General features: G+C 37.0%; 1 protein-coding gene across 20 annotated transcripts in view; it reads right to left on the reverse strand.

The window, feature by feature from the left end:
* The window catches only part of CDK5RAP2 (CDK5 regulatory subunit associated protein 2), a 105,945-nt gene that overhangs the window by 71,254 nt on the left and 19,036 nt on the right, over positions 1 to 15,655 (reverse strand). For all 20 annotated transcript variants that reach the window (XM_038374380.2, XM_043498506.1, XM_043498508.1 and 17 more), the window contains exons 8-14: positions 14,253 to 14,415; positions 12,547 to 12,600; positions 11,995 to 12,114; positions 10,562 to 10,654; positions 7,890 to 8,108; positions 1,717 to 1,887; positions 579 to 752 (exon numbers count right to left, since the gene is read on the reverse strand). In XM_038374380.2, the coding sequence (XP_038230308.1) occupies positions 579 to 752; positions 1,717 to 1,887; positions 7,890 to 8,108; positions 10,562 to 10,654; positions 11,995 to 12,114; positions 12,547 to 12,600; positions 14,253 to 14,415 (994 nt within the window). The remainder of the gene's footprint in view (positions 1 to 578; positions 753 to 1,716; positions 1,888 to 7,889; positions 8,109 to 10,561; positions 10,655 to 11,994; positions 12,115 to 12,546; positions 12,601 to 14,252; positions 14,416 to 15,655) is intronic.

Below are 15,655 nucleotides of genomic sequence, written 5' to 3' on the forward strand. Positions count from 1 at the left end.
AATAATCCTGATCTGAGTTAATCCTGGTTTACACTGGCTAATTCCATTACCCTAAATTATCATGGGTTGATTCTATTACCCTATGTCAGTGTTTCTCAATGTGTGGCTCACAACCCATAAGATGTCAAAAAAGGTAATTGGGAGGTCACAAGGTATTGAAATTGGAAGGTGTTTTCAAAGCAAATAAAATCTCGCTCCCCCATTCCCTTATCCTTCAAGGTCATGTATTCTCTCTCTCAACCGTGTCTTTCTAAAAAACTGGGACCAACGTGGCTACAACAACACTGCAAACAGCCTCTTGAAACTCACACAAAGTAGAGCCATTGTTATCAAAGATACACTTTTTACTCTTACATATACTATAAAAGGGGTCTTTTATTTTGTTTCTACCCTCCAAAATAAGTGATGTCATCCTGAAAAGACTGAGAAACACTGCCCTATGCTTTATAGGTTCATTACAATTTACCTGATCCCACCTCTTTGAAATCAATGGGAAAATCCCCAGTGATTTCAACAGGAGGCAGATTAGGCCCAATGTTTCTATTTATCTGTAGAGGTGAAGGTTGAGTGAAACTTACCTCCAACTCTTTGACAATCTTGATGATTGACTGGTGAGACTCTGAAGCACATTTTTCCTTTATTAGGCCTTCATTCTTCAACTCAAGATCTTCTTTAGCTTTTAAAAGGTTTTTACACTTATTAAAAAGTTCTTGAAGTTCTACATCCTTTTCTTTAATTGCTGCATCGAGTTTCTAGCGAAACAAAATAATGGATGTAATTAAAATCCTACAAAGCTTAGTATTACTACTGCAAAAAAGGTATAACCATTAATATAAACTTCAAAAGCAACTTATTTCAGGTATGTTCTTTGTTGTCTGGTGAAAAAAAGTCCAATGTAAGACCACAATAGAAGAAAAAGATAACATATTGACCTCTCTTGATTGCCCATTAATGTCCAAAATATTCTTTTATATTTAAATAGTTAAATTAGAGAGCATAGAAAATGCCAAATTAGCAGCATTGATACACTAAAATATGGTACTCAGTTTGGGCTCAATCCTGTAGGTGCAAACACCCTCAATTCCTACTGACTTCAGTAGTAGTTAAGGGCACTCGGAACATTGCTAGAGACCATCTTTTATCCACAGAACAGGTTTAAGCAGGAGCACTTTCGGTATCCCCAGACCTGCCCATCAATGTACCTTAATCCCGTTTTGAAGGAACTTCCTTATAAGGATGAGAGAGCAGTTCAGTATCAATACCCATTCCTTAACTTCTAGTTTCTGGGGAGCAAATTGAAACAGGTTACCAAGGGAGGATGTGGAATCCCCATCATTGGTGGTTTTAAAGATGAGGTTAGAAAAAAAAACCTGTTCTGCCTTAATGTGAGAGGATGAACTTGGTGACTTCCAGCCCTACATTTCTGTGAATACCCTGGACGCTTTGTGAGCTTTTAAAGCATCTCGTTACAGCAGCAGAATCTCTTCATGAACACGGGAAAAGCTTCCTTCTTCCCCCACCCTAAATTTCATAAACCCTAATAAGAACTCTTGTTGAAAGCCACACAGCTATGTATCTATTCTGCAAATACAATATTATAAAACTTAGAGGATTATCATGAAAATCAACAGTAATTCCAAACAAAAATGGGATTTTGTAATCATTCCTCATACAAAATCAAGTGATAAGTTTTCATTTCAGCTTAAGTCTACCTACCTGAAGCAATAGATCCTTTTGATTGACACTGTCTGTTAGTTGCTTGATAACTAGTTCTTGACTCTGCAACTTCTGATTGCTTTCACTCAAAAGAATATTGTAATGATGTTCCACTGCTTTTTCTCTCTCAATCATTTCCCCATGTAATTTTTCTAGCTGATTTCTAAGGTCCTACAAAAAGATGAAACTGAATATTTAGAAAATCAGCTTCATAAAAAACTTGAGTGACAACCCATGCTATTAGTTTAACTTTCCACTGCTTTAAATTACTCCTATCACTGAATGTTCTAAAGAATTTATCCAAGTCAGTGTCTTTCTTTTAGTATCTTAAGAATAAAGGTTAGGCAATAAAATTTTAAGAGTGAGGCGTCAATACTGTCTTACATTAATCTATGGTATTATTGTCTTAATGCCTTTCCTTCAGAATGACTGGACTCAAAGGCAGTAGAAAATCTTTCTCTCTCTCACATACATACACACACACTTTGTCACTGTCAGTCTGCATGAATACTCATTTCTTAAATCAAAGCAATTTTACGCCTTTGCCAGAAATAGGAGAAAATGGCTCAGTAGTAATTCAGTTTGTCATCTTTTCCTTCTTCCATTCACACCATGGAAATCCTTGCACTAAGGCTGTTTTACTAGTTGCTCTTGCATTAACCAGAAGGCAGAAGTGTTAAAACATTTCCCTTCCCTTATAGCATGAGCTTTAGACACCAACCAGGGAAGAAAAGTTAGTCTTGTGATGAAAGCACTGGAGTGGGCTCCACAAATGCTTCCTGTGTTACCCTCACCCTTACCTAAATGCTACCCTCATTTACTCTCTTTGTGCCTCAGTTCCCCATCCATCAAATTCATGTCTTGTCTATTTAAACTGTAAGATCTTCAGCACAGGGACTGCCTCTAACTGGATCCATGTACAATAGCAAGTATAATGAAACCAGGATCTTGGCTGCTGCTTCTAGGCACTACAGTAATACAAACCCCTTATTTTGTCAGAGACACAGTCACAAACTTCCATATGTTCTACCTATTTACATTCCTAATTCTCGTAGTAATCATTTCTCTTGTCTGTTTGAAGTCTTTCATCTACAGGTGAGGCTACATGTGGGGGTCAAGAGGGAGCAACCCCATCAGAAGTCTTTGGGCAAAGTGCGTTTCAAACAATGATACAAGTCCACTTCCTAACATTTGACTGCTAAAGGGATCAATCCCAAAGAAAATGGAACTATGTGTGGGAGCGTTTGCAGGATCAAACACCAGCACAGTATATCTTATTACTAGACAGATTCCAATCACAGGATGGAGGAAAGAGGCAGCATAGGACAAGGGAACAAAACAGAACGGTAATTTGGTTTCTCATAGTCTTCTTCTTCCCCCCATCCTACTTCCAGCATCAGTCATTAGTTGCTTCCATGTAAAATGATCTGTTTATTGTGATTTTGCTAGAAGTTTCAAGACTAAGAAGGGAAGGAGGGGCAGCTTGTTCCCTATAGTGGTCTTGTTTCTATATTGGTCTTCTTTGACAACTCCTATTTCACAGTAAAGAGAAAAAATGCTCAGTGCAAGGATTGTATAATAGAATGGAGGAAGATACCAGTTGTGAAAAATTGCTTTGATGTCATTTAAAATATACACTAGTATGCATTACTTTAACCGTTTTTAAAACCCCATAGTGCCAGATGAGCTTTAAGGAACACTAGTTTGACTTTCATTACCAAAGAAGTGTATGTGTTAAATATTGTATGCTCTAAATATTTTGCATATTGCACACACAGTAGTCACCCATAAAGAACATTTACCCAGACTGGTATTTAACACATCACAGTTACTTCCTATTCTAAGTATAGAGAAATAACAATGGTTATACTTTATTGGCAATCTGTTTATTAAATTTTGTGTGATTTTCTTGACTTAATTACTTGCTTTATGCAAGTTCACATCAGACCCTTATTATTTTGTTTTGTGCATTAAATACCAATTATTTACCCTGCCTTTTGCTTTACTTTATTGAGCTGAATATTGGCACTCATTTTAAGAAATCATTAATAGACACTTCAGACCACAAATCTGCAAACTAACTAATGCAAGTAGTCCAGGTGAGTTCAGTGGGATTACGAGGTTGGAATAGAGACTATTTAAGTAAGAACTGCAGGATCAGTCCCAAACTTTGTGTTTGCTGAAGGCACTACCGCCATTGCTCTCATACATACACTAGCCCTCAAATGCATTTCCATTTCCACCAAGTTAGTGACCAAATTAATACAGCTTCCAGTGTAGGGACAGAATGACCTTTGTGAAGGTAGTATGAAATCGCATGACTATAGCTGCCTTTGGCTCCAAGATATGGAATTCCCTATTTGGGTCACATCAATCATATTCATTTGCAACATGTAAACTGGCATTCAAGGCCTGACTGAAGAGCTATGATTTTAGTGACGCATTCTATGGCTCACACCTTGACTTTTATTTTTCCCCACTACATTTGAAGTCTATATTTCGTTTTAGGCAGCTAAGACTTTAAAGTTAAACACTTGTGATCTAACCCTCTCCTAGAACTCCAGTAGAGCCCAGAAACTTATTAGCTTTGATAAAAAGAAGTCAGAGAGAGCTTTATAGAGAGAAGTTGTAAGCAGACATGGATAGAAAAGAGGTTGCTTTTTCCTCCTTCTTACATGATGTAAAAAGCCGTACTTGTCAAGAAAGGCATAGAGACTGCTTCCTCCCTGGAATAACAGATATTAACAGCTAAGGGGCAAAAAATTTTGAATGGACACAATGTAGTGGTTCCTCAACAGAGAATGTAAAGGATTCTGTGTGTCCATCTGTAGAAATAGTAGTTCAGCCCATGAGATTTCCAAATCCCTGCTACACTAAGCCATGACCGGAACTGAAAATTATTTTCTTTGCATGGGCTAGGCTTCTATAACACACAAAACTAACCATCACTACAGCAGATTGGTTGAAGAGAAGAAAGTCTATTGGCTTCTATACATTGAATTACTCGGATAATATGGTAGCTACAGCCCTTTACAATGCTTTCGGACAACCTCTGTCTCAAGGGATTTTTCCTGTGATTAATTATAGTTAGTTGAACTTAGAAAAAATGAATTTGAAACATTATAACTAATGTTGGTTGAACACAGGAGCGAGTGCCTCCCCTGCCTTGGCAGATGGAAAACAGGTTGGTGAATAATTAAGGCTTGAAGCCTTGAAACCTCTCTTTCAGTTTCATTTCAAGAAGGAAGAGCGGGTGGTAAATTCTGGCTAATGAGTTATTGTGCACTTCCCAACCAACTGATCAAATATGACTATAACTGAGAAATAGACCTTAATTGCCTGTATTTAGAACAGGGTAGAATAGCTACTTAAGATATTTCACCATCAGAGCTTAAACAAACTTGTGAATTTTACCTAATATTGAGACCATGTTATGTGTGTATATACATACACACAGTAGATGCACATGATATTTAAGATGTGTCTATCTTTATTCCTGGTCATTCTATATGAAGCACTTTGTTAAACAAGGTGCATCTCAGTAGTTGATTGTTTTAGCAACCAAACTATCCGGAGCTGATAATGTTGAGATACTGTCTAAAGACAGGTCCCTCTTAAAGACAAAAAATAGTAGATGATTAAGTGCCAGTTAATACATAAGGCTGGGGTGGTGTGTTCTTTTGTTGCTGATGTTCCTCTTTTTTTTTTTAAATTAGTTGAAGCTAGCTAAAAATCCACTGAATAAAGAGAATGTGAAAGTAGGACAGGGTAGCCATTTTGAAGAAGTCCCTATACCTATTCAACATGAGGAAGATCTTAATGGTTTATGTTGATGGTTTGGGTGAACAGATCTCAACAGTCTTTCACATACTGAACTTAACTGATCTTTTTCACTTTTTCCAATGCACAAGCATACCCCACACTCTACCAAAATATTTCCTTGACCATTCTATACTGGCCAGGTCAGAAGTTGGGTGGAAGCACCCCTCATGGGCCTTTCTCCTGGACACAGACTCCCACTTGCTGGTTTTGATATTATTTACAAAAATAGATTATGATTATTCTGTGTGAAAGGTCATTAAAAATATCCTAAACAAGTAAAAACAAGGAAAGAGATGAAATGGCATCTAACTATGAATTTGGATAGGGGTTCCTATATAGTTCAGGTCCATTTTGTTAGTTTTATGTCTATTTAATTGTATACCAGTCCATGTGAAAATAATAATAGAACAGCTTTTTTAAGGCTGCTCCCATAAAATGTTTGCATCAGATCACTAAAATGGTCTTCAGTTTTTCAAAGAGCAAGATATTATAGCACACATTTTTACTCCCACGTACCAGTGAGCCACAATTCATAGGCAATATTATATCCAAATGTACTTGCAGCTCCAAAACTGAAGCAGAGGTAGTGAAACTACGTAAGAATAGGAGTAGATCAGGGATGTAATTTTTAAGACTGCTCATCTTTTGGCAGGGACACTTTTCCCCAAGGAACTTAATCACTTACATGAAGAACTTGGCCATAATTGAGTCAAACAGACTTCTCCAATGGATGTAACTATGTGAATCCCCCCTCAAACCTGTCTTTTCTGTACACATTTATATTCTAGCTCCCTTAAGAGAAGATGAAGGTTCTGGGTAGAGAAGACGGTTGAAGATAAAATACTTTAAATCAATAAAATGTGCTTTTTATGGCTGTTGTAATGACAGGAATCATCCATTCTATTCCCCCACACACACCTCAATACACAGAAGAAATTTTAAGGAACAGCAGGGACAGAGATTCTGTGATGGCAAATGAACCGCACTTGAGATCAAACTAAAGCTACAATTAAAATAAACTGATATTGTAGAGAAAAATATATAATGTTTACAGGGAAAGAGACCCCTCTACTGGATTTAGACAATATTGCAAGAGGTCTACTGCAAATTTTGTATATAATTAGTACAGTGAGAGGCCTTTAATAATTGGAGTACAGTGCCCCCAGCAGAGAACATTTAACAGTGGCAGAAGCTGCTCTAATACAGAACATAACCTCACTGACACCTTCATATGACTAGCCTGCAACTATGCACCCTTTAATAATAAACAGAGTTCAGTCTGTCTATGCAATCTTTTTTCTCTACAGATGCAAGCTCAGTAATTCAACATGGCTCAAGGTCAGTCCTTGCTTAAAGGCAGCAATAGGGATTTTCGGATTTGACTATCCCCAATGGAGAAAGCTCATCCCCTTTGTTTATGCTGTTGCCAGAACAGAAGAACCAGCCCTCAGTGAAGCAGCAGGTAAGAAGTTTAAAATAAAATCCACATGAGAAGCCACGCAAGTGGACAAAGTTGTGCTTTAAGCTAGGCACTCAGCATGAGGCACAGCTTTTACTCAAAACAAAGAACGAAGGAAACCTGCTCTCGCTTTGTTGCTGGAGCCTTGCTTGCTGAAACAGAATGTGCTAGTCTAGACAAGAAAGCAAGGTGAAAGGTCCTAAAGTAGAGAACTGCAGAGAAAATAAATAAATAAATAAATAGACACAGCACTTAAGGCTTGTTTTGGATTGTGAGCAGCCAATCCTTTGTTAATGAGATTTTTACAAATAGAAATGGAAATTAAAAATTACAGAATTTATAGAGAACAAGATGTGATGATAAAAACAAGCAAGAATTCAGCTCAAGGTTGTAACCCTTAAATACTTTGCTATCATACTATTACAGGGCTGAAAAGAAAAAAAGTTTAAGTTAGAGTAGTGTAATTTAAGATAATTTACAAAATATGTAGTCTGCCAGATACAATAGAATCATCCTAAATGTACACTACTAGATAAGTTAGAGATTCTACCTTCAGGAAGACTGAGACTTTCTAAAAATTATTTTTTCATTTACCACTTATTTACTGATTTTATATAGGACTCAGCCAGAGGGCTTTAATTAAAAATAAATAAAAATAAGATCTGAAGAACATTCCCCAGTCAGTTAGAACAACTTAAAGATACACCCCAAAACTTGTCTTAATCCTCTCAGCCATGTCCTTCTGAAGACTGACTTTGGTCACTTGCATTTAACTTTCAAAACAATTCAAATGAAATTTAGAGTGCAGAAGTGAATACGTTAGAAAAGACAGACATGCTAGATTAAACTTCATCCACTATTTTAAAAAACAGAGAAAAAATGTGATAACAACATTAATGGTTTTGTCGCCTCTACTCTTCTGTAGTTGTGCTTCATCCAGTTCCCGCTCCATTTTCTCTCTCTCTAGATTCAAATCATTTAGCTCTTGATCAGTCCTTTTAATCCTCCTTTGTAGTTTACGGTTCTCTGCATCTTTCGTAAGGTTTTCGGAACGCAGCTCTGCTAGGAGGGTTTCTTTTTCCATCAAGAGAGCTTGATAATCCTCAGCACCCTAGAAGAGAAAGCAGCTTTCATAGTCTGTACATGTACTTTATGAAGCTTGGAAATCTACACTCCTGCCTATATTTCTTCCCCTTTCTCCCTTCAACAATTTCATTTAACTTGCAAAATTCAGTGTAATATCAATTATCCAAATAGCATAGGAACATTTTGGGTAATTAAGATAATTTTCAGTGTAATAAAGACCTTCAATGAGATCCAGGTTGGCATAACAAGTAGTTCGGTAACTAAGGTTTAGACCAGTGCTTCTCAAACTTTTGTACTGGTGACCCCCTGAGGGGTCCTTACCCCCAGTTTAAGAACCCCTGGTTTAGACAATAAAAGTTAAATTCCAAAGGAGTCTAGAGTGAAAATGAGAAGAATTTGGGGGTTTTGGAAGTGATAATAGCACATAAAGTTTTTCACATCCAGGTCATTAGTTTCAATCCAGGCTATCAGTGGTGACCAAGTCATAAGCATGTTGTGCATATGAACTGGAAGGCAGTCACTGTTCACTTCAGATCATATACATCACTGTAGTTGGCCTCCTTGTTGATGACCACAGCAGAAATGATGAAGGAATGGGTCATGCAGCTTGATTTACTGACTGACCCAGAGCAGGGGTCCCTTCAACGCAGTGTTGAAATTAACTGGCAAGGTAACGAGGGGAAAGGTTTGCTTTGCCACCCACCATGCTCCATTTGGTTCTGCAGACAGGAGAATTTAGTTTTCAACTTTATAAAACTAACACCCTTCACAAGACCAAAGCGGCCCGACTGTATTTCACTAAATGGGATTTTAGTAGTGTAAAACTGCAAGGGTTCCAACATGTAAGCGATATATACATTCAGGGGCCAAAAGCTACTTGAAACAGAACTGGAGATAACAGTTTATATTTACACCAATTTTAGTGTTTTGCTTTTTTATTTTAAATTTTATCTTTTTTGAGATCAATTTATAAAGCAATACTAATTTTTGAGCTAAAAAATCCTGTTTCATTAGATTGTGACTGCTTCAATTCAACTCAAAGCAAAAATGCCAACAGTCACTAACATTCAGGGTATATCTACACAGGAAAGAAAAACCCATGGCTGGCCCATGCCTGTTGACTCGGGCACATGGGACTTAGGCTGCGGAACTGTTTCACTGCTGTGTAGACTTCTGGGCTTGGGATGGCGGTCTAGGACCCTGTGGAGTGGGAGAGTCCCACAGCCCAAGCAAGTTCCAGTCCAAGGCCAGAAGTCTGCACAGCAATGAAACAGCTGAGTCCTGTGTGCCCAAATCAACTGGCATGGACCAGTCGCAGGTTTTTCTTTGCTGTGTAGACATACCTCAGTAGCTTTGGTGCACACACATTAGCACACATAACACTCCTGGGACTCTCTCCACAGAGATCAGGAAGAGAAGGAACCTCATGACGGAACATCGTTTTCTGTTTTTAATGAGTGTTATTTTAGTTACTCACTTTGAGAATCTGAATTTTATTAGTTTTTGGATTTAAGACAAATGCACAAACATAAAAGATAAAGATGTTATTTTTGGTTCTGTGATCTATTTTGAAGTCCAATACTCATTTTACCAAAGGCTTCCTGTTCCATAAAATGAGCCCTTTATTTTGCACAAACTACCATAAAGTCCTTTTCTCCTCTGCACACATGGAAGTTATTAAATTCCACTGTTTTATTACAAACATTCCACTGTTCTAAAATAAACATTTCACACCTATTACAAAAAAAAAAATAAAACAAAAACGCCAAGTCTCACACACCCACTCCTAGTCTGCTTATGAAAAGGAGACAGCTATGTGCCATCACCACACTTATGGCAATGCAGCCCAAAATCTTTCACTATCTTCCCAAGTGGTCTCATCATATATGTGAATAGAAGAAACAAAAGAACTCTGCAAAAACCCTCAAGAAAGACTTCTGTGGTGAATGAGAAGTTACTCAGCGCCACCAGTTGAGGGGAAAAAAAGAAGCCACTTGAATTCTATCTTCCCTGGCATGGTCCAGACTAGTGTCGATGTGTGCAGTAAATTTTCATTCAACACTTGTGAGATCATCAACAAATTTAAACTGATCACTGGAGTTTACCGAAGCTAGTGATTTTTTTTTTCTTTCTACACTAAATAAGAAAGCTCTACACCACCTAAAATATGGAGTTTCTACCCATGTCTCCAGAATATTGGAAATTTATGAAAATCTATTCTTATTTTACATTTAAAGATTACTCTTTTTAATTTAATTATTCATTCTAACAGTTGCTATTAAGAAAAAGAATTGAGGAACAAGATAGTAGTGAGATATCTGTACTTTTAGTGTTCCATAATTTAAAAAAATGAATTACTTTAGACAATTTGCTTAACAATTAGAACAATTAAACATTTTAAATTAGTTTTCGTTTCTTCACCCACTGCACCTTCTGCATGAAAATATTAAAAAGCAATTGAAATTGATTGTATCTTACCTTAAATTTCTGGATCTGAGCTTTGTGGGTGGCCTCTCTTGCCTTAGTCAATGAAACATTTAGATCTTCAATTTCAGAATTAAGTTCTTCATTCTTTAGACAAAAGAAATACTCATGGATGCATGAATACAAGTATCAAAAAAGTGACAGTGTCAAAACAAAGGTCTTTCTAAATGGGCAAAGTTGAATAATAAATTTATTCACCCAAAAGGTAAACAAACAAAAAAAAACTTTATAAAATACTGAAAATGCCCAAGTGAGCTTCAAATGTAAAAAAGCAGTACAACAACTATACATAAAAGTTCAATAACTTGTGCTATATGTCCACACTGTTCCACAAATATCTGACCTTCATTTGAAGGTGGCACCCCACTACCCTGGCTTTTGTTAAAATTAAGTTAATTCTCACCACACATAAGGTATAATAGATTGTGCCTTTCTGCCAGATCTACAATTGCTTCTGAGGATTCAGTAAGAAACTCTCTCTTCCCATCTCTCAAGAGCAAGTGTATCAGCTCAAAGAAAAGGTTAATATGTTGGTCAGAGGTGTGTTGGAAATATTCCTTGAGTCGGAGACGTCGAAAATAGGATTCTAGGTCACCACAGAACTGTATCATGTTTGTGGGGGTGGAGGGGCAAAAGGAGAGGCTCCGAGATAGGACAGATTCTTCTGCTGGGCTAAGAGTATAGTTGGATAGATTAACAGTATTGCTGGGTGATCAACATCCTCTACAGCAAACAGGGAAAGATTAAGAATGAGCTCTCAAAACTGGATACTCTCATAACCTTCCACACAAACTTCCTGTGGCTGGATTTTACAAAAACTAGACAAGCCATCTACAACACATACTTTGCTTCTCTACAAACGAAAAAGGACACTAAACTCTCGAAACTACTACAGGCCACAAGGGGCCACAACAGTGGTTCCCTTAACCCACCCTTCTTCCTTCCCCCCTCCCTTCTGCTGCTGATGGCTCATCTTAAGTGATCACTCTCCTTATAGTGTGTATGATAAAACCCATTGTTTCATATTCTCTGTGTGTGTATATAAATCTCCCCACTGTATTTTCCACCGAATGCATCCGATGAAGTGAGCTGTAGCTCACGAAAGCTTATGCTCAAATAAATTTGTTAGTCTCTAAGGTGCCACAAATACTCCTTTTCTTTTTGCGAATACAGACTAACATGGCTGCTACTCTGAAACCTGTCATTATGTATCAGCTCAGTCATGTATCTTTTTTCCATGGTCCAAATATCAAAACTCCAGCCATCATTCACCAATTTCAAGTAGCAAATATGACATACAGAACTGTTTGGATGTGCACTACTGGCCTGCTCCAAGGCCTACTCAAATCAACTGAAAGACAGCAGCTTCAGATGGATTAGTTCCTCAATTACCTGGATTTCTAACCAGAAACATACAATCAACATACCTCTTTTTCCTTCGTTTTTAATGCAAGAGTTAGACCTTGAATGGTTTTATCCCTTTTCAAACCATTTTTCTTTTCAACACTAAGCTCATTCTCCCTCTCTCGTAGTTCTTCTTGAAGACACTAAATAGATTACATTAGATTGCACTAAATTAAAAAGGTTATACCAAAATACACCATAAATGCACAGTATGTATTAAATGCACTAGCTCATGCAGTTCTTACATCTCATTAGTCAAACCATTAAAGCAGAATATAGACCAACTCTAAGATGTCTCCTTACAGATCTGTGACAGGAATATGATGAAGAAAAGCTGATCTACCAGGATGGGCATGAGTATCAAGCATACTGTCTCAATATTTGATAAGTTCTTTGCTGTTTGGAAATAGGCTGAGCCTTTGCTTTTTCTCCTAATACAACAAAAGAAATTTGCCAAAGGTTCTGCATTAATCCAATTTGAATTACTAACTCTTCACATCTAAGACGACATAAGAGAAAAGACTCCCCAACATACAGGTTATAAATGTTCAAAGAGAAACAAGTTTTAAACATACCTGGATTTTTTTTTCAAAGCAATTTCTCTCATTTTTAAGTTCCATTTTAACAGCCTATAAGAACAGAATAATTGTCACCCTGAAGTAAAAAAATACTCTAAGCTTATGGGTACCATCATTAATCATTAAAAATCAGACAGTTAGTACTTCATATACAAACTTTCTTTTGGACCTTGTTAAGAGAAGTATTCCTCCAAACCAAGTTAGTTAATAAAATGTATAGTTATAGGACTCCAACACTATGACAAGACTATATTGTAGACTTCTAGAAAACAACTCTCTCAAATGAGATCTTTCTACAGAACTGCCCTATGGAAAGCTAAAGAAAGCCATGTTCCTTGATGACAAATGACAACTCTGCTTGACAAGTTAACAAAAATGCATTTTTAAAGGGGCAGTTATCTATGACAGCAGGGCAGACTTATAAAGTCAATTTACTAAAAACTGCTCTATTTTAATTAAGATTTTTTGAGGGGTAATTTCCCCAGAAAAGAGAGAGACATAAGCAACAGCAACTTATACTTTTGCATATCTTTAAGAGGACAGTGGAGTAAAGGTTATTTATTGTACCAGTAATATGAGTCAAATCTCTCTCATCACTATTACACCCCGAGAAAAGAATACTGTTTCTAAGGTAGATATAGCCACGGTCATTTAATAATAAAGCAACTGATTTTCGCCCACGTGCCATAAACTGATTTTTAAAGAACTATGTTAAGCCTGATAAACCTAAAAAAATTATATTCCTGATCAAATCAACCCAGGGTAGATTTTCTGAAGGTTTCAATCCTTTCAATGAGTTTCTATAAAGAGCTAGAGCTCTTCTGAGCTTTTAAGTGCATTGCTCAGACCAAGTCTGGGAAGTGCTCTCCTTTCTATTATTTGATTTAGGGCAGAAAGGAGGGAAAGGTACTGTTTTAAATTGATTGGAACATAAGACACTATAATGAGCAGAAAAACCCAAAACCTACCAAGGATAAAATTTTTTAGACGCTTAACAGCTTCCATTATTTATCATCTGGATTCTACCATCAATCCTCATTTATGGTTTGAAGACAGCCCTGAAGACATCAAACTAGCCTTAAGACTCACTTCCGTTTTCCAATCTTCAAGATAATATTTGACTTTCTCCACAAGGCAAGTAAAATAAACAGGTGACTGGTAGATAGTTCCCTCTGTAGAATTTGGGGATTGGCCTTATCTATTTTCATGAGACCCGGTTATGCCTATCAAAGCCTCTCATCCAGACCACAGCAGTGAAGAGATCATTTTAACTTTCACATGATATTCTGTATTACATGAGGAGAGTTCTCTATTAAGGGGGAAAGCCTTAATAAGAATTACATGCCTATTGGCTTCAGATCAAAACATCTAGCGGATTATTTTTGGATTTCTATTATGAGACAATGACATATTATGTGTTACAGAATTGTGTAGAAAACGTAAAATTACTAAAAAAAACAAAACAAAAACAAAACAAACCACCTCTGATGTGACAGCTAAACAATGAAAAGCATGAAGTGTAGTACTGATCAATACTGGCTGCCAAAACTACAAGGTGACCAATGAAAGGAATTTGGGATGGAGAACTTGAGGGATGGAGGCGGCCACTAAAAAGTTAGCTCAAGTCACTTATTTACAGTTATCCTTAAAATCCTAAATCATGTGAGATTCGTAACGTTCAAGTTTTCAGTCAGTTTCCTCACCTCTATCTCACTATCTTTTTCATGACTCAAAGCAACAGTAAGTTCTCTGATTTTTTCTGCTGATAAGTTCCCATCACAAGATTCACTTTGAGACTTCTCCTCTTCAAGGTGCTGAATTATAGCTTCTTTACTTTTCAGAGACAGAGTCAGCTGCTCTATAAGTCTAAAATTACAAGATGTGGATATTCATTTTGCATAGTTATCACAAACCAAATCCCAAACCATTGTGACAGATTTTATGGGCAGCCTCCCATAGGACAAAGAACACAGGTAACATTTTGGAAAGCACTCTCAAAATGCCAACCCCTCTCTTTCCCTCCATAGTAAACAGAAAATTTAAAGCAAGCAAGGAATAGAATCAAGTTAACTAAAAAGAGTTTATCTTTTAGGAACAATAATCTCTAAGTACTGGTGAGAAAGCAAAATGCTTAACCCTGTCATCCTAACATTTTCCACATGAAGAGTGCTGCATCTAAATGCTCTCTAATTTTAAGAGCCATCAGTATAGACCACTTCCTACCAATTTCCATATTGCACACACACACAAAGTAATAAATGGCAGAACAAGTATATATTAAAAATATAACTGGAAGGAAATATTTAAGCTAGAACACATATTAGAGTCCTAATGTATATCCTTTACACAGGATGGGACGACAAATGTCAGTTACAGTCCCTTCCTTAGTCAAGTGCTTGTATTGCACCTAAATTGCTTCTATTAATTTAATTAAAAAATAAAAATAAAAATAAAATCACAGTTAATTTTCAGCCCCAAGTGACAGCAGTTCCCAAATCACTGTCCCTGGACCACCAGGAGTCCACAAAGTTCTTCCTGATAATCTACAAAATAAAATCTTTTGATCAAATAATAAAGGGATTGGGAGTACAGGTTGATCCAACAGATGCAGTCTCCAATGAAGTGGTCTGCAGACTTTAAGAGCTGTAGATCCACTGCTATGTAGCAAAAGCGGTGGACCACCACTGGTGTTTGGTGGAATAATACTTTGAAATGTATCCTCATATAGTTGTGGTTGTAATTCAAGACTGACGCTCCTAGACTCTTATATCGTCAAACCCATGCATAGTGAATATTTCAGTCCTTACAATAAACTTTCTCCATTAGTTCAAATGTTCTACTCCCGAAAGTATTTGTGCATCTATCCCAGGTAGATCAATGCAATACTGGACCATAAAAATTGAGACATTCTGATCACCATCCTGTTCTCCCACACTTTAGCAGTTGCTCTCACACAAGCTACTAGAGTTAGAAATGAGTGCTTTACCCCATTTGAAAACAGCAGTTTAAACATCTCAGGAATTATCAAGCATTTGTTTCCAGGTCAAGGGATTCAGGACAGTAGCTGATAAAAATCATGATGGAATTTAAGTGGTAGGGGGAGGAG

Source organism: Dermochelys coriacea, chromosome 16 (genome assembly GCF_009764565.3).
Source record: "Dermochelys coriacea isolate rDerCor1 chromosome 16, rDerCor1.pri.v4, whole genome shotgun sequence".
NCBI classification, from domain to species: Eukaryota; Metazoa; Chordata; order Testudines; family Dermochelyidae; genus Dermochelys; species Dermochelys coriacea.